Source organism: Sylvia atricapilla, chromosome 2, assembly GCF_009819655.1.
Source record: "Sylvia atricapilla isolate bSylAtr1 chromosome 2, bSylAtr1.pri, whole genome shotgun sequence".
Lineage (NCBI taxonomy): Eukaryota > Metazoa > Chordata > Aves > Passeriformes > Sylviidae > Sylvia > Sylvia atricapilla.
The window spans coordinates 33508518-33528926 of NC_089141.1; the positions used below are offsets into that span (position 1 = coordinate 33508518).

At 37.8% G+C, this 20409-nt stretch overlaps 1 protein-coding gene across 1 annotated transcript in view; it reads left to right on the forward strand.

Annotated features, from left to right (window-relative positions):
- TMEM135 (transmembrane protein 135) overlaps positions 1 to 20409 on the forward strand; it is a 161539-nt gene that overhangs the window by 96498 nt on the left and 44632 nt on the right. Inside the window, exon 6 of the mRNA XM_066341303.1 lies at positions 5559 to 5605. Within this exon, the coding sequence (XP_066197400.1) occupies positions 5559 to 5605 (47 nt within the window). The remainder of the gene's footprint in view (positions 1 to 5558; positions 5606 to 20409) is intronic.

The window sequence follows — 20409 nt, forward strand, 5'->3', positions numbered from 1 at the left end:
AAGTATAGATTGAGGGTTTACTGTTAGTGGTGCTTTGATTTTTATTAAACTAATAAATATGTATGGAAAAAAATAGATGGCTTTTGGTACAAGTCATTCTTCATGTCTGAAGTAGGGGTAAATTAGAAAAATAGATTGTGTAGTCAAAAGTCCCATGGAGCATCTCCCAAGATCCCTGGTATAATAAAAGATAGTACAGCTACCGTGCTGCTATTCAGCTGTGTGTATAAAGGTGAGAGTGGGGTTTATAAACTCTAGCAGCAGAGACAGCAGTAAACTCTTCTGTGGATGAATGTCTTTATTTTAACGAATAAAAAAATATGCTAAATAGTTGTGGTTTTCTGCATCATATATTTTAAGAGTAAAAATTTGTAACCAACTGTACAAGGCTCCTAGTTATATGTATCCCAGTTATATATCTTGTAACTTTGGAAGTAATTGGCTTAAGTACTAATTACTGAAGGGGCTTATTTAAACTGGGTTTTTAATTTTCCATGGTTTTTACCACTAAACCTTCCCTCAGACAGGCTTTAGCTGGCAGTTGAGTTTTCTGTAGCACACATACTCCAGGATTTAGGAGTAGTAGTAGTAACTTTTTATCAAGTGTAGCTGTAGGTCTTGCATACATTGCAAAGTTGTTGATCAGGAAGGTGATGGTTTTTAGGCTTTATGAATACACTGGAAGTCAAGTGTTATGTGCCAGTGGTTGAAGCTGCCTTAGGTCTTCTGTGAGCTGGAAGTAGCACTGTGAAGTGTTGAACTGTAGCTCCAACACTCCAGGTGCTTCTACCAGCCAATATCACTGATTTACCTCCTGCTGTCTTCATTAAATAGATTATGAATACCTTCAATGCTTTGCCTTTTAATTACAAGGTCTGTGTTCCTTTATCACAGGCTTCAGTCCTACTCTTTATTCTGGCTGTAGGGGGGAGCCAGCAGCCTCCAATCAGAGAAATTTGTACCCCAGGAAATATGGCTATAATGGAAATGCTTAAAGAAAATGCACATAACCTTAGGATTGAGTAATGTGCAGGAAAAGCCTGAGTACACAAGACTCAAGTAGTTTTGATAGTTCCAGCAGTGTTATTTTTCCTTTCTTTGGGCCAAGATTTTTATCTGGCTGTGAGGGCAGGCCATTTGTGAGCTGCCTGTACTGGTGTTATTGGGTCTACTGTTGTCACCAGGGCAAGTGGTAACTGCTTTCACCCAGAGCTTTTTGTTTTGTGCTCAGTACTGGGTACTGCCAGATGTCACTTCCTGTTGCTGATTATATGAGGGCTAAACTTTCTTGAAAAAAAAAAATAAATACTGCCTTGGTCAGCCAACAGAGAGCTGGAAAAAAGTTTTGCCAGCAAATTTCCTTTTTCTAATTTTTTTTTTTTTTTTGTTAAAGATTTAGTATAGTACAGTGAAGTATAATGTAATCAATCAAACTGAAGTACTCACATATCAAGTATGCTAACCTGTCCTGGAGCATAAGGATTTTTCCTTGTAAACTATGAGTATCTCTTTGTAGATGTTAAAATATTTAAGGCATATATATATATGCTAATTCTCATTAGCAGCATGCAACTGTTTCTTTAGCTGGAAAGTTTCAAGGTGTGTATGTTTCCAAGTACATTGTGTTGGTCTTCCTTTGTAAATCAAAAAGTAATAGTCTCTGCAAGAAAAATCCCAAGTGAGATTTCCTGCTCACTGGAATAGAAGTTTTAAATTCACTAATTATTTTGAATTATATTTCTGTAGGCCTTAGTATTTTTTTTTAAATATAGTTATTTTAAAAACTAAAGTAGGTATTGCATATTGTACTGAGGGTATCACAAAAAATTCTAGAATGGGAAAAAAATAAAAAAAGGGCTTATTTTGAAACTAGCTTAGATTTGGAGTACAGTGATAATTTTTCTTCTGTTTCTGTAGTATTTATGCTATGATAAGGCAGTCTCTGGACTTTCCATGTGGATTCTGTGAATTTCATGTAGAAGAGTCTGGGTCTGGTTCAGCCACACCTCTTGCTGTGTTTCAGTTGCTTAAATATTGGTGTCAAATATGCCCATGACATTCCTTGGATATGTTTTTGCCTCTACTGATCTTAAGCATTTCTGACAAAGGAGATTCCACAAACTTAAAGACAACTTGTTCTGGTGTACCACTACCCTGGGGAGAGCTCTATTATCCAACCAATGCTTTATTTGCTGTAGATTTAACTCTGCCTCCCTTCTTCTGTACCTGATGAGACAGATTTATCGGTATATGGTAATTATGTGAAAATAATTGTCATATTCATCACTAACTACTTCTTTGGTGGTTTCAATAATTTTCCAACAGTTGTAACCTACAGGCCTTTTATTTCCATCATGATCTTTTGGGCTGCCTTGTTTTGTCTCTGCTTTTCTTTAATAATGATGCTCCCAACATTGGTTTTGCTAGCATGAAGTTATTACCTTTGGTTCTGGAAGAGTCTGTAATATTTCGCAATGCTTTCTACAATATTGCATTGTATGTGCCTATTTACTTGTGACCTGTGGAGTTTTTATACTCTTGTATACATACTCATTGTACTCTTGTCTACACAGTGGTTTCTTGTTTTTATGGATGTGATTTCTCCTGCCAACTACTTTGTATTAATTTTAATTGAATTTATTTGTGTTGACTTTGGGCAATTCAATCACTTTCTGTCATTTAAATGATTATTGAAGAGGGAGGCAAAACTTCTTCCGTGACTTCATTTAAAATGTCTTTTAATTTGATAATGAATTGCTGGCTGTGAGAGTTTTCTCCTGCAGTGTTTTTGAGCAGCCCTGTGCATACTTGCTTGATTGACTGTGACAGAGGTGCATTAAAATTAGGAAAAACTACATTATATTCCTTCCCTTAAATCATCTGTCAAAGAAGAAAATTCCAGTAATTTTAATTTATTTCTTTGTTGTGTTGGTTGTTTCTTATCTTATTATCTATATGGTTGTAAGCTGCCCGTATCAAATAATATATTGCAGTATGGTTGTGGATGCTAGAAGTGGTCTGATTGACAGTCTGATATTCTCTGAAATTCTCATTTACAAAAGTTAGTAGCAGTTCCTGCTGCTCTACCTGCCCAAGGTCTTCCACATCTTATTTTTTTCAAGGAACGTTTTTAAATTCTGGACAACATCTGGAAATTATAGAGGCTGATTAAGAAGGCCTTCAAGTATTTTTAGTTTCCAGATTTTGCTGAATGGAATATAGGTTGTAGGCAAAATGATGAGGTGGGTTGAAAAGTGGCTGAACTCAAGTGGCAGAAATGGAGGGCTGTGGTCAGCAGCACAAAGTCCAGCAGGAGACTGGTCACTGGTGGCAGACCCCAGCAGGTCATCCTTGGGTCAGCAGCATTTTTATTAATTACCTGGAGAAGTGGACAAGCGGCTCTACCCACGGCAGCTTTGCAGGTGATTCAAAACTGGGAGGAGCTATTGCTGCACAAGGTGGTTGTGCTGCCAGCCAGAGGGATGTCCACAGGCTGGAGAAATGTGCAGATGGGAACCTGATGAGGCTCAACAAAGAGATGAGTTGTGGCTCTGGTGAGGAATAGCCCCAGACACTAGTGTATCCTTGGGGGCATTGGAAAGCAGCTTCTCAAAAAAGAATTGGGAGTCCAGGTGGGCACCAAGCTGAACATAAGCCAGCAAAGGGCCCTTCCAGCACAGGAGGCCACTTGCCAGCAGATTGAACCAGGTGATCTTTCCCTTCTACTCAGAGCTGCTGTGACACATCTCTAGCATTGTGTCCAGTGCTGGGTTTCTCAAGCTGAGAAAGCTACAGTGCTTTAGCCTGGAGTAGAGAGAGCTCTGGGGGCATCTTAGATTGTTATCGAACTTACTGGGGAAAAAAAAAAAAAAAAAAAAAAAAGAAAAAAAGAAAAAAAAGGAATAAAAAAAAAAGAGCAAGAAAAAGACTGTTCAGTGAAGTGAGTGTTATTAGTATGCAAAGGCTTACTTGTTTTGGTTGTTTTTGGTTTTTCTTTTTCTCTTTCGTTTTTTGTTTTGTCATACTGCTGTCCCCCCATCATGCAGAAAACTGGTTCTTTGCCATGTCTCATTTATTTCCCAATATTGATCCTCAGGCTGTCAAGCCACCTTTCCCCTGTGTCTCCAGAATAACCTCTAGAGAATTGATGGTTGTTTGACTGATCAAATACATTTTGAACTTTAGAGGAATAGGGCAGATCTTTTTGAGTAGAATTTGTGTTTAAAAACAAGTCTGCTTGTCTGCTTTTGCTCCTAGTTTGAAATGAAATATTCCATTACCCTCATAAAATATACCTTTTCCCTAATGATTTTGTATTAAACGATTTCAGATGTTCCCATTTTTGATGCAGATTATTAAAGTATGATAGTACTGATGATGGAAAAGGAAAAAAGGGATAGTTTACACAACAGATGTTATAACGTCTCATGTGACTTTAAGTCACGTGCCAGAGGACTGAGAGAGGGAAATGGTCCCATTTTAAGATTTTTTTGTCTGAAAGTCATTGTAAAGATTTCCTATGCAAATTTTTATCACACTTTCTGATCTGTTTTAACACACAGCAGCCTCCTGTTCTACGTATTTATAACCACCTGATTTACACCTCTGCCACCTCTTGCATTTCTTCTTACATAAGATGTGTGTATCCTCTCATGATCAAAACTTCTTCAACCCTTGAAAATAGGTGCAAATATTTTCTGAAAGACTTGCAATATTTCTGTAAGGATTTTGCCTCCTAAACGATGGTATGAATATGGTTCAGCATATCTAGAACAAAACAATATTTTCTCACTTGTAGCTGTACCTGGCAAAGATGGAGTGGATTAAGGCATGTTTTCTTCAGCATTTGTGAGTCCCTGTGCAGGTGATAAGGAGGAGGTAACAGCTGTAAGTCCCAGCAGAGAGGTTGGCAGGATGAAGTTGGACATTCCCTGTCAGTACTGGAGAGCTGCTAAGTTTGCTCAACAACTCTTGTATGAGCACACTGATGATACAGAGCAAGACAGGATTGCTCCAAGTGAGTTTAGCAGTAAGGTAAACTACTAGAAAGGGTACTGTTAATTTGGAATAGAATTATCTACTGTCAAACCTGCTGGAAAAGCAGTTCAGCACAAGCAGCTGTCTATACAGATGTTTTAAACACTGTGCCTTTTAAGCAGGAACTAGCAATATGATATTTGCATAAATCACAAAAGCAAAGACTGGTAAAATATGATATTTAAGTTTCAGTTCTAGTATTTTATTGTTTAAATTCTGTTGTTTTATAATTATTTTATTACTTGGTCTTTTATTACAGGTGCTTTTAAGTGATGCCATTTGCTGTATCTCTTGTCCCACTACCCCAGTTTGGGTTTCAATTTTTTAAGCTTCTACAGGAATAATTCAAAGTCCACTAGAAATGAGGCAGTCCTTTTTGGTGAACTCAAACAAGCTTTTGTTCTGGCCCCTCAAGCATATAAATAAAGCATAACTTTTATAGTAAAAGATATAAAATCTTCATGATCCAGAACATGCAGTAGTAGTGTGTAATGTAATAACACTCCTTCTCCTTCTTGTAGGTCCTTTTGTTCTGCATCACAGCTGCTCTGTTCATGTTCTTCTTCAGGTATGTTGCTGGTGTATCTGTGCATGTTGTAAAAATTGTTTTGAGCAGTGTTTCTTGGAGCTTAATGTTTTTTTGGTCTTCCTCTGTGTGTTCTTCACTGAAGTTGAATTGACTGGAGTACTTCAGTGGCATCACCCAGTACTGGTACACATAATTGAGCTAAAAATGGAAATGTTGAGTCTTCTGGAGAATGTGCTGATTACTTAAGGAGTTTCATTTCCTAAATAAGACCCTGGAGATCTAACATAGTGTGAAAACAACTGAAATCTACTTTTCGTGGCTCTTTTTAAGAGCTCATGGCGGGGAGATTACATTTTCTCTTCTGGTAAGAATAAAGGAGAACAGGAAAATGAAATGTTGTGGTCTTAAATAATATCAAATATTTGACTTGTGTACAGGTGTAACTACCTTCTTTCTAATTTAGAATAAACTTGTTTCACATGTTTTCACGAGTTACGAATTATATTAATGTTTTAAAACTTACAGTAGTGAGAGGTAGATGAGACACTCATTTTAATGCCTTGTTTCCCTCTCAGTTTGCATTATAAATGTATGTAATTTGTCTTATTTCCCTTTAAATACCAGACCTCTCAAATTTTCTTCATTCTGTCTCAAATTGGAAAGTTGTTTTTAAAGTAACCTTTGACTACAACCCTTTGACTTAGAGTTTTCTGCAGCGTGCAGCCGTCTATGGTTCTTCAAGCTGTATGATCCCCTGGTAATTGCAAAACTCTGGAAAGCTGCAGCTTGTTTTTCATAATTCCATTACTTACGGATATTGGCCAAGAACAGTCTGTGGATAGAAGAGGGCTGTTAATTTAGGGGATTCGAAGAAGCATTCCTCCTTTCATCTATAACCTATTAAGAACCTTGCATTGGCAGTCTTCTTGCTTTATTTTCTTCTATGTCCCTGAGTTAAGCCGTAACAGCCTCAGAGAATTTGACTTATAAGGTTGAGGTTAGACACCTGTCTGCATAAATGCTGGTCAAACGAACTCAGAGGACTAAAATTCTGGTCAAACCACAAATGTTGTATGATCTTGGAGGAAGCTAATTGTCTCCTGTCTATGTCTTTGGTAATGAGGCAGTGTTTCAGAGAGAACCTGCAAGTTAAATCACAGACTCCTAGAATAGTTTGGTCGGAAAGGGAGCTTCAGGGTCATCATGGCAGCCCTCCTGCCATGAGCAGGGACATATTCCTCTGGACCAGTGCTCAAAGCCCCATACAGCCTGGCCTTGAACACTTCCAGAGAAGAGACATCCACAGCTTCTCAGGGAAACCATTCCAGTGACTCACCACCACATGGTCTGTCACAGTAAATAATTTCTTCTTAATATCAAATCTAAGCCAACCCTCTTTCAGTTTGAGGCAAATATCTCATCCTATCACTACATGCCCTTGTAAAACGTCCCTCTCCAGCTTTCCTGTAGCCTCTCCAGAGGTGAGAACTGACACAGAAGAGTCCAGACATATTTGGTGAATTTTCCCCTGGCTTGACAGTTGAATTGGCTCCAAACCACTTTCTCTTCTAAAACAGTGACTCCATGCCAAGGCTGATGGAATATCCTGTTGAGCAATCATCAACAACATTTAATTCCTTTTGTCTTTGTGTTTTACCAGTGGAATTAAAATAGAGGCTCAAGTTTAGTTTAATTATTGGGGGAAAAATCTATTTCTAAACACCAATGAAGTGCTAAGGCAAATCTGTCAAAAATAATTAGCATAGACTAGTGTTTGAGGTTTTTTTTTTCCCCTCGGTGTAATGAGTACTTGGAGTAGTTGGAGTAGGACTTCTTCACAGTGTGCTACTTTCCTAAAGAAACCAGGTATAGAGGGGTCTGGATGAAAATGCCTCTGGATATGCACAGAGTCTGGTCAACTGCTCAGGGAGAAGAGACAGCAGAGAGGTCACTTAATCAGGGCTCAGAGTTGTCCATTTGTCTGGAGTGGCTGTGACTGTGAGCTGGTTGCTGTCTGAATTGATAATGTGAATTAACCATTGATGCCCTTGAGTAAGATTTTGGACAGCCCTTGGAAAAATCCTGTGTGGAGTCTCAGGGAAGGCAATCTTTGCATCTCTGTTGTCATGTAAAGTGGAAAGTAATTGGGAGTGTCATTAAATTACATTTCATATTTAATGGCTCAAAATCATTTCAGCCTTTTTCTTAATCATAAGTGGATCAAACTGACAAAGTCATGTTCATACTTTTTCAATAAACACCTTTTTCAAAGTCAGATCTGTTTTGCTTGTAGAATATATTCTTGTTGACTGTTTACTCTTATCAAGCATTCAGTGACCTGAAAATCAGAAAATTCTCTTTTGCATTGTACTTAAATTGTTCCCAGAGCTGCCTTTTGTCCTCTCCACCCAACTAAAATGTCAACAAAGGTACTGAGAGCAGTAGCAGTCATGGTCACTAAGATCATATAAAATGTCTTTCATTATTAAATATAAAATCCTGATACCTATATGGCATAATTTGAAGCTTAAAACCTTTCTAAAAAGAGACTTAATGTAAGTCTACCTCTATGCCATAAAAGTCTGACTGATGCTTCGGAGTCAATTGTTGCATGGAATAAAAACAAAACAGTCTTTTATTTTCTGAGTCTATATTAACTGCCTTACCTGAGGTTATCGGGTCCTCTGATATTAAAAATTACTACTGTCCCTAATAGGTAGCCCTGGTTGGCACTACCTTCCTAACACCTCCAGGTTTAACTAAATTTGGCTGCTCTCTCTGCTCCAGGTAGTTTTGAGCTGAATCCTTTTCATTGCACAGCCTGTACTATGATGCACACTAGCTGCATCGGACTTAGCCAGTAGTGCTGATTGGGAAAGCATGGACAGCAGAAATGCTCCACAGCATTTACATGCTGCAAATTTGGTCATTTTAAAGTAACTGCATACCAGCATAACTTTAGGTGACCTTAGCTGAATCTAGGAGATTAAAAGTTATTTGAGTTGGAAAGTTTGAAAGTATTTTCTTCATGGAAGAATTGAGGTATATTCTCTACATCACACAGCTTCCAGGCTACTTTCAGGTTGCCAGGTTAATCGCAGCCTATAAAGTCGAGTTTGCTTAGTGTTGCTTCTGGAAGGTCAGTCCTCTGGTCGATAGTTATCTATTAAAAAAGAAAAATACCAATATAGCACTTAATTGCAACATGATTGTACCTCTCCCTTGAGGTGAGTGTCTTCCTACCCACTCCTACTGTTGCAGGAAATATTGCTGTTACAGATTTATGAGTCTTGGTCTACAGAAGTATGAGCATTGTTCTTCTTGATTTATTTGAATATTTCCTTTTCTAGTATATTGATTTGTCTTCAGTATCTCACAATAATCTCTATCTTATATTGTTTTCTAAACAAATTCTGTAATAATGGTCTGATGATGAGGCAGGTGTTTCATACTAGTTGAAAACTTCACCAAGCAGCCTTGATATTTATCACTGGAGTTTTCCCCAAATTCTGTTGGACTGTTCAAACATTACTGTATTTGCTACAGGACAAGGAAAAGTAGCTGCTAAATCTTAACGAGTAAAGAAATAAAGTTACAGAACTGAAATGGTAGAAGGAAAAACCAGGAATAATTACTCCAGAATAGATGAAGTGAGAGGAGAGTCAGAATGAAAGGTAAATTCAGAAGAGCAACATACAAAGGAAAACAGCAGGAAGAAGGAAGGAGAGAGTGACCGAAGAGGGAAGCAAAAAGGTCATCTCAGGAGACAGGAAAAAATAGAAGAATATACTAGGAAAAAAGCAGCTGAAATGCAGATGATAGGTTTACAAGCAACAGAGTTATATTTACAGACAGAGGAATCATATTTTAGTGCAGTGCGTTTTTTATTTCTTCTCTTCCATCCTCCTCTTGTGGTACTTTTCTTCTAACTTAGACCTCTGTGTTTTCTCAAAATGCTTCTGCTCCACTTCACTGGAAATGATGAAATTAGGATGTATTAATCATTTGTGGATAGCTGTAGTATACACAGTATAGTGGAATCTGACATATGTATATTTAATGCACACATGTAGGCAACCACAGTTGAAACAGGATTGTTCCCCTTCCACAAATATTTGCCTAAGAGTCTTAGATGCAAAAGTGTGTTTGGAGAGAGGAATGTTCTCATATCTGTTGGATATTACCTGTAGGAATTAATTTTTAGATGATATTGAACTCCACTGGGTGTGAGCGTTCACCACTTACTCAAAAAACTCAGTACTTAGTAGTGTCACCTGATGTCGTTGTGTCATCTGATGTGTTGTGAGTAGGACTTCTTCACAGTATGCTGCTTTCTTAAAGAAACCAGGTATAGAGGGGTCTGGGTGAAAATACCTCTGGATATGCAGTCTGGCCAGCTCTAGTTCCCTTCAATGAGAAGAGACAGCAGAGAGGTCACTTGATCAGTCCTCAAACACCATTCTTAAAGTGTCTTGTAATAAAAGTACACTTTTTTTTAATGCTTCTAATTGTTTTTTAAATTGTGATTTGCATGGAATTAAGTTTGTGGGTAGCAAGGTTTTGATTATACTGTGGTTTCATGCCATCTTATTTCAAGTTGAATAATTCGTGGTACTGTCCAGAGTCTGTCTTCTAGAGGAGTTGGATAGAATGAAATGAAGAAACAGGAGGGATCCTACAATGTACAAAATAAATATTTGTAAAACAGTGAAATTTTTTTTTAGTAGCAGTTTCATCTTGAATAATACACAAGGGATTTTTTGGAAGGGTGATGCAATGCCTGTGCATTTTTGTGCGTGAAGAAATCCAGGTAATATAAGACTTGCAATCTCTGTACAATAAATGAACACCTACATAGAAATCCTACCCATATAAACTTAGAAAATCTGGCAATTTGGGTGAATATGTGTTGGCAGACTACATACTGGTTGTTGTAGTAGTTAATCCTTGGACCATAAACTACCAGCTTATATAATATGCACATGTTAATTCATCTGCTCTGAACCTTAGAAAGCAAAGCTCCACCTAAGAGCTGAAACCAGCTATTAAGAAAAGCTGAATGTTTCTGATGATTGATTGATCATGAGTTGAGGATGAAGGCTGCCTTCTCTAGAGATAAAAGCTGAAGTGTTATTTTCTGAGATGGTAGTTTCAGACAATCTGAAGTTACTGCTGTGATTTCACAAAGCAGGACATTATGTTTTTCATAACTCAGGATTTGCGTAGTTCACAACGGAAAGCTCTTGATCTCTTAATGCCATTTATATATTATGTGCTGATTAAAAATGGTTAGTGAAAAAACACATAAGAAATGCAGATGCAGTATTATATACTGCTACCAAAGTAGAGTACTGAAACTTGTGTAAAGACACTGAAAACCTTTAAGAAAGGTCCTTTTGTTCACAGAGCCCTTTATGCTATCTCATTAAGGAAATTCTAGCCTCCCAAATTACAGCTATTTGCTCTTCTTTCTCTGTGAAACACATATCCTGTAATTTATTCAGTATTTTCGACATGATATTTCAAAGTGCCTTTATTTTCTTTTAAAAATGTGTGGTACCAGTGCCATATTAGTCTCTTGTTTAATTACTTAAACTGCCGTCTGTGCTGAAGCAACTGCTTGAAAGATATTTTTGCCTTATAATTCCACTTTCCTTCTACAGTAGAATCAGCAGGTTTAACAGTTGGAGTTGCTGTTATATGGATTTAATAGGAAACAATCTTCCCCTTTCTTATAAAGATTATTTTGGAGCCCTTTCCATTTGCTGTAGAATTACAGGAGTGCATTAAAAGTCCTCTGCTGTTGAATTATTATGTAATAAATCAGAAGAAAAAAACAGATGAGGATTTTTTCCATGTTTATATGTTTTTTACTATCCTTATATAAACATCTCAAAGTTAGTGATTCAAAGCGTTGTTTTGGTAAATGTCATGAGACTTGATTTCTGAGGTATTTTGGATGACCTGGTGAGTAGATGAAAACATTCAACCTCCTAAGAAATGCTATAAATATCAGTTTGCTTTATTTAGTGTGAGCAAAAGTAGAACATGAATTGCAGGAGGGGGATGGGAAGAGAAGATAACCTTCTGGGTTAACTCAGGCACTTCTGGCAGCGACGAGTGCTGGACTTGCACAGACTGGGTTTAAATATAAATATGGGTAGAAGGTGAGATAACCTATGTTCTGTTTATCTACCAATAGAATAAAAAGTGAAAAAGAATCTTTTACTGTTTTTCTTTTTCATGAAACACCTTTTTTGTTCTCTCATTGTCTTGTAGCAGACTTCCACTGCATTTTAGTGTGTTTGTTTTGTTTTGTTTGGTTGGGGTTTTTTGTCTCTTTAAATCTTGCTGTGCCATATAGTACTTTTGGTTTGCAAGGAAATTTTGTGGATTGCTGAGTTTTGTGGAGCTCTGGTCTGAACTCCGTTGTATTCACAGGAGAGGGAGACTGTTTCTCTTCAGACTAAAGCTGGACATACACCTCTAGTTCCAAAATGATAAAGAATAAAGATGCATCTTAAGCAATTTTTTATTACTAGAACAATTTGATATTTTTAGATTTTCATACAGGTAAGAAGAATTATCTGGACCTAGAGATTTTACAAAACAAAGTGTATTTAGGGAAGAAAATTGCAGTGTCCAGCAGGATTGAGGAGGGCATCTTTATTTGATTTGTGTGCATCTCCTGGCACTCTTGCACCGTCATTCTTTGCAGTGGCTGTTATACAATAACCATGAGGAACTTCTACTTTTGCAGTTTCTGTGTTATATTTTCAACTGCAAACCATTATTTTTCACTTATTCATTTGAGCAGTACTGGAGGAAGAAGACAACAGTGGTATTCATAAAATTAGAAGAAATCCATTTTGATCCCCAATATAGCATTAAAGAGTGCCGTAGAGCAGCTACATCTTCAGCATGTTTCTAGGGTCTGTTTCCAAGACTCATCTTCAGCTTCAGGCACCTATCTGATTTAAGTTAGGAAATAGGAGGGGAAAATGGGCAGATCCAATGGGCAGTTCTCATCTTGTGTAGGTTTAGCTCATGTTGTGGAGCTTCCTCTCTCTTACTGGTTATATAGGGGATTGTGCACCAAACTTACTTGCACAGTTCTAGGTGAAGTACATCTAGGCTAATATTTTTTCTTTAAAGTTACCTAGAGATCCTATTAAAATTATTCTGAGGGATGGTAAGTGTTTGGAATTAATGAAATGCTGAGATACTATGATTCAAAGTTTTTTTCTAAGCTATTCTGCATACATGGCCCATATTATCTTTCCATTTCTTGGCTTTGATATGAAAAAATTTACCTTATGTTCTGCTAATAAAAGCAAAAAACCTGAAAGGGACATGTATACTGAAGTATTTATTTAAGTATTGATTTTTATGGTTGCCAAAGTTTTTGGATGCAAATTACAGGAAAAGGACAGCATAGAACAAAGTGCTTGCCTGCTTGGAAAAAATATGTGAAATAATTGAAAGTATCCTTTTAAATTCTAAACAGAATTATTGTAGTTTTTACAGTAATAAGAAGTTCAAAACTTCAGTAAACTCTGTGATCGCTTTAGATCCTTCTGAAGAGGAAAAAGGGAAAGTATTTATACCTTTTTTGTGTCCTAGAGATGCATCTTTGTAACTGGAAAAATTTAAATTCGCTATTATTTATTCCTGTCTTTCCAAATGTACATGCCAATTTGGTTACAGTATTTATTGCTTTAAATTAGAGATCTGTCATGTACTGTTAATTTTATGAAGTTTTTTTCGAGTACCTTTACTTGAGAAAGAATTTAGTTTCGTGATTAGAATGTAGCATTTAATATTCATGTTTGCCTTTCGAATACGTGTTTGTGCTACTGAAATGTTACTAGAACAGATGTAGTCTTAAGATACCTGGAGTTATTGGACTAATTTCCTGAAAATACCCTGAGAGAAAACTTCTGACATTTTGATAATGATCTTTGATTGCATGATGCCTGTTGCATTTGCAGTTTCTCCCAAGGAAATGCACGCCACATCAGCCTTCAGTCCTTTGCTCATTATTTTATGGTCTGCTGTGGTGTGGCTGTCATGCCAAGCCAAGCAATGTCACCATGTCCGTGCCTACCCTCAGAAGAGGTGCAGAGTGCATGTCCATATACCCCATAGGAAATTAAACCAGACGTGAGAGCCTATACTGCAAGATTTAGGTGTTCAAAGGGATAAGCATAAGCATATTTAGAGTATTTTAAACACTCCTTCTGATAGTAAGATGAAAGCAGCTGTTACCTGGTGCTGAGCTGTGCGAGTGTCATCTCTGCCTCCCCCTGTCCCAGCTGGCAGCTCCTTAGTCTCCCGAAAAGCGGGTGAGAGTGTAGGAAGGTGAGCTGGAGTCACAGTGGCAGTGTCACTATCAGCAGAGACAGATGATTAGCATCGCTTTCCCAGAGTTGTGATCGACTGGGAGCAGTGGTGGTGGGAGCCAAGGGGAGGGAAGGGACTGGCAGGAGGCTCCATATGGGGCTGTGTGCAGTGGGAAAACAAATGCTCTTCTTGAGTTCTTTTAAAATATTTTTTTCTTTGGATCCTTTTGAGGATGACTGGTGGATTATACTGAGTTCCCAAACTCACTGTTTCCCCCTTGACCTACTCTTGTTATGAGGTGCACTGCTTGATCAGAGAAGAAAAGAGAAACGTGAGGAGGATAGATGGAACAGTATCCACAGTGAAGGAGTAAGAGGCCAAGCAGAACAGGGTTTTGACCAGCCACGAACCAGCTGTAATTAAAGGAGTAGGAGAACATGGGTGGTTGCATTATTAGAGTTATAATGCAGGTTTTTGTCTTTGGGTTTACCAAAGCTCTTCAGATAAAGCACTTATTTAAGAGCATAGTGGACCATCAAAGTAACTAATTTGCAAGTCATCAGGTCATTTTCTGCCTTTTTTTGTTTCTTCATCCTGATTTAACAGAGAAACAGTACATATTTTGCAGCATGCTGTCTACAACTCTGTTTTTATATGCCTGATCACTGCCTAAATGTTATCTGTATCAAATGACAGCCCAGAATAAAGGTGGTCATTGTCCTTCTGACTTTTTTTAAAAAGAGGTGTACTGCCTCCGATCCCTTGAACCACCTTTCTTGTTACAGGAAGTTTGCCAGCCCCAGTACATACTATTTTTCACTTAGTCTCTCAAGCTAATAGTGGATTGAAATGAGTAGGCAAATATTTTATTGTTGTATTATACCCTTGTCTTCAAACTAGCTCTGCTCTTGAAGGCATGAGCTGTGGTTAGGTCAGGTCCAAATGAGGACTATTAAATGTGTGGGCTGAACTTGGGTTAGTTTTCATTTTCCCTATGTTAAATCATGCTGCTCCTGATTCCTGCAGTCTGCAGAAAGGCTGCAGAGTAGGCTTTTTCAGCTGCCAGTGAGGGAAGAAAACTATGTTCTGTTTAGTTCCTGTCTTTCCTATCTTTTTTTTTGTGGTTGCAGTTTTTTTCATATTGAGATATGCTGGTAAATCTGTTCAATGGTAATACACATGTCAAAAGTCAAGAAGATTCTTTAAAGCATCTTTAAAGCATGTGACTTCTCTTTTGTTGAGCTTCGCTGCTTTAAAAAAAAAAAAAAACAAAACCCCTTTCACACTAAATTCAGGAGTCTTGCTTAATTGCTTCCTGTGGATTAGGTAGTACCAGTGATTTTACAGCTATAGGGGAGGAAAGGAGAAAAAACTGATAAAAGCATCATGGTACACATGCCAATTTGCATGCTAGGAAATAAGTGAAATAGGGATTTTTAGTACTGTGCATACACTATTACAAATGTAACAGCCTACAGAAATAATTTGTTTCTTTTGAAGTTAAAATGGAGTACAAGTTATTACAAATAGTTCATTGCATTTGCAATGTTTACTCTTATATAGCAAAATACAAACTTTTGAATGTAATGTGAAGAGATTAAATTTAATTTACCATGTTTAGTCACTTTCAGCCATATGGTACCTAGGTTCCTGGAATGTATTTTAACTTTTTCTTTCCAACAGTAAATCTTGTACTTGTTTTAACACATTGCTTTACATGTAGCTGGATCCAGTTCCACAGCCTCCTCAAGAGAGGAAATGCATTGCCTGCAGACAAGCTGTACAAGAATTATGGCTGTACAATAGGGAGTATTTTTCCACCATTATCACTTTTCAGTGGAGATTCTTTTTCAGATACGTAACAGTGACTCAATGAACCAGGAAAGTGTTTACCTGCAAGGTGATCTGGTGGTAACAGGAGAATCTTTTGAGGGCTAAAATTTCAGGCGTCTCTGTCCAGAGCCATCCCCAATGGAAGAAAGAGGGTCTCCTCCCCTTCTTTAGGTTTTGTCAGTCAATCACAAAGAGCTTTTGTACTGCTAGCATATTGATGTGTCTGGGCTTTGGCTGTTTATCATCTTCCTGTCATCCTTAAATGCAAAATTAAAGAAAGGAAATAGCTTCTGGTTCTCAGGCTTTGAGAATAAACTGCTTGTGGCTGCTGGGGACCTTGGCGTCCCAGCTGCCCTGGAATGCCTTCTGTGGGGATGTGATTGCTGGCACTCTCTCACATCACCCCTGTAGCTCCCAGGCACTGGCCAGAACAAGGCTGATATTACAAGTCAGATGATGAAAAAGCAATTGAGGTTCACAGATTCGATTTCTGTCTTTGATCCTGGCATTAAAGTACCAAGCTCTGTGAGTGGAAGTATAGTGCAGACAAGATTTCTGGTTGCTTTAATCCCACTGCTAAAAAGATCCATTCACAGGATGTAGGGATTGGCTTGTATTTTTGCAGGATTTCAAAGCTGTTAAATGTATTTTATCTGTGTATTTTGCCAACACTACAAGCAACTAGGCTTTTTTCTTCCTTATTTAAAATTATTTTTCTGTATGATTTTTCTTGTGTGTCTACTGTATAGTAAAGATTTGGCAGCTAATTGACTTACCCTTTCACATACATTTGAGGCACTTTACATTTTACATACAGAGTACTAAAGCTGAAGATTTGAGTACCCTGCTGAAAGTCAGAGACAAAATTTGTATGCCTTCAAGCTACAGAGTTCCAGTCTAGTTCTTAAATCACAAGGCTATCTTTCCTACATTCCCGTTACAGGACATAATTTAACTTTAAATAGTGGGGCATGGTATAGAATTACTGCCAGAGAGTTAGGTAGGAAGTAGTATATAAACATCTATGTAGAACCATGGAAAGAGGCAAGAGACAAAGATATTATGTATGATAGTGTTGAATGCTTTGCACCAGTCCAGGTAGGAGACATCACTTGCTCTTTATCCACCAGCACTGTAACCCCGTTTTAGAAGGCCACCCAATTTATTAGGCACAGTTTACCCTTAGTAAAGCCATGTTGGCTGTCACTAATCACCACCTTATTTTTCATGTACCTTAGCATAGTTTCCTGGAAGATCTCTTCCATGATCTTGCCAGGCACAAAGGTGAGATGAGGGTGGCCTGTGTTCCCTGAGTCTTCCTTTTTTAAAAGTGGGAATTTTGTTTCCCCTTTTCCAGGCACTGGGAACTTCACTGGCCTGCCACAACTGCTCAGATAGGATGGAAGGTGGCTTAGCCACTTAATCTGTCAGTTCCCTCAGGATCTGTGGATGCATCTCCTTGGGTTCTATGGATTTGTGCACCTTCAGGTTCTAAATATGGTCTCAAACTTGATCTTTTCCTATATCAGATGTGTTTTTCATTTCCCAGTCCCTGACTTTTCCTTGTGCAACTCAGTTGGTGTTGCTGGATCACTTGATGGTGAAGACTAAGGCAAAAAGGTCATTGAGTACTTCATTTTTCTCCAAATCTCATGTAACCATATCTCTCATTTCCCTTTAGAGAGGGCCCACATTTTCCCGTGTTTTCTTTTTGCCACCAGTGTACCTACAGAACCTTTTCTGGTTGCCCATCGTGTCCCTGGCCAGATTTAAATCTCTCAGGGTTTTGTCTTTCCTAATGTCATCTCTGGCTGCTCAAGCAATCTTTCTGCATTTCTTCCAGGCTACCTGTCCTTGCTGCCATCCTCTATAGGCTTTTGTTTGTTTGTTTGTTCGTTTGTTTGAGTTTGCCTAGGAGTACCTTGTCCATCCATGCAGGCCTCCAGGCGTTTTTGCTGAACATCCTCTTTTGGATGCATCACTCCTGAACTTGAAGGATATGATCCTTGAGTATCAACCAGGTTTCTTGAGCCCTTCTTCTCTCCAGGGCTTTATTCCATGGTACTATACCGAACAGATCCCTAAAGAGGCCAAAGTCTACCCTTCTAAAGGGCGTTGAGCTTGCTGTGTGTTCTCTTTGCTGCCAAAAAGATCTTGAACCCCACTACTTCATGGTCAAAGTAGCCCAGGCTGCCCTTGGGCTTCACATTTCCCACCAGCTCCATCTTGGTGAGCAGAGTGCAGCATAACTGCTGTCCTTGTTGGGTCCTCTATCACTTGGAGAAGGAAGTTATCATCAACACATTCTGTACTCTTTTTTCCTCTTGTTTTCTTTGCTGTCCCAGCTCCTTGGCTTAATTTCTTTTGTCTGTTTGTTGCCTGTCAGTTCTTCCTGGTTTTGCTGCTGCTGCTCTCTTAAAAAGAGTTACCTAGTTTTGCTGAGCTGAGGGTCTGTGTAGTTGCTTGTTTAAATTAGAAAAGAAAAATATTTTCCTGGCATTAAAGAGAGATCGTTTTGAGGAACAGTTAGGAAAAATTTAAGTACCATCTATATATTAACAAAATCCACCCATGAAAGGAGAGTCACACCAAGAAATAAACTACAACTTTTAGAAGATGGATTTAGAGTTCAGAAATCCCTGCTTGTCGTTTGAATGTTACCTGTGCCTGTTTGATTGCTACAATCCTTTATGGCGAGACTGAGCAGTTGCAGACACCAACGTGGTCATGAAATATAAGTCCTGAACTGGTAACTCACACTCATCACATGTTTCTGATTTGATAGCAGACAGGGCAGAAAATCTCCGTTTCATGAAAAGCAGAAGGCAGTTACATTACATTAGAGTCTACATGTTTTGGTATGTATTTTTAAAATAAATAGTCTTTCTGTTTATGTAAGAGTTGCACGTGATGAAATATTTTATATGCAACTACTGTGCAAATTGAATATATATTTGTAGTCCAAAGACTGCAGTCCCAGAAATGGCTTTTAGCATATGACATTTGTATTTCATTTTAGAAAAAGGCATATTTTTAACTACAGGCATTGGAAATACTTGGAATTCTGTTTCTGTGAGCTAATTGCTGACTAGAATAGGAAAATAAGAGCTACTTTGTGGTTAGATGCTTGTGGTCTTTCTTTTGGCTTTTGGCCCTTAGATAAAATGTCAGAGAAAGCACAGTAATGGATAATGGCATCTATCAGTGTACCCTGGACATAATTTGAAGCCTGTCAAATGTCTGCTACTTTATAAACATTGATTTACATAGCTCTTCTTCATTGTACCATCTGCTTATTTGGTTGGAAGAGTATAAATTATGTCATAGATGATTTTCACAGACATGCTTCAGTTCATAAAGTCTCAATTTCACAGAAGAAGAAACTGCTGTGAAAAAACCCAGTTTCTTCTGTGAAACGGAGACTTTATGGGCCATTTCAAATACTCTAAAGAATGAGACATTCTTTATTCTCTTTCATATGTTTGATACATTTGCTAGAAACCATAGTGAGGAAAGGTTTCTAGTCTTACACTTTTTGCCTAAATAAACCTTGCCTCAAACTAACCAGATCTGATTAATATAATAATAAACTATAATTCAGATTCTGACTCTACTCTTACATTAATACCACACCATGGTTCTCATCATCAGATGAAACTATGGTTCATTTTAATTGACTTGTAAAAAAACTTGGATTTCACTTATGGTGCAAATAAGATAATTGTGTAAGTAGATAGTAAGTGAGGAGAACCCTAACGATTTATGATAGAATGACTGTTAGAACAGTCATATCTGAGTATTTGCTCAAAGGAGTAAGTTTTAGTGCATTTTAGATTTAAGTCTTTTTTGTAAATTAGGTAGGATACCTTAGGTGTCTTAAATAGTAATTTTCTGATATGCCAGAGGCTTTTATCTCTATAAATTCGAATGAAAACATATTTAATTTTTTTTCAGTGAGGCATTACAGTAGTGTTTAGCCCAGGATCATGCAAATGTCAAAAATTTTTGGCATGATTCCTCACATACACTCTTTGAAGACACTTAGAATACAAGGTGAATAACAGTGTGCACAGTTATTGATGAAGAATGAATTGTGTCAAGTCAAACTGGCTTCCCTCTGTGAAGATTAGAGGCTTCATTGATTCAGAAGTAATAGAGGATATCATATATCTTCAGTAAATCTTTGGACAGACTCTCATGTGACAGTCTCATAGGAAAGGCCAGAAAGTACACTGTAGAAAAAATCCCTCCTACTTAAAACTGGCTGAAAAACCTGAGTATTGAATTTACCATCGGAATGGAAGGGTTCATTTGTTCCATGCACAGATTTACTATCAAGCTCTAAGTAATTATCCTGATCATTATTAAAATTTTTTTACAATGAAACCAAACCTGTTTTCCAAGGTGTCTGGCTTTTTCCACAGATTTAATGAAAATGTCATTCATTTTCATTAAATTGGCAAATTGGAAAATACTCCCAATATATGCAATGCAAATTGATGGCAAGTTCTGTACTTTAGAAGAAAGAATCAACTGTACAGATGGAGAATTTCAAACCTCTTCGTGGCTCATAGCTCTTCATAGCAGTGCATAGTAATTAGATGGCAGCCTGAACATGAGTCAAAGAACCGAGATGTGGAAAACAGCAGGTGTAATTGGGTGTCTGT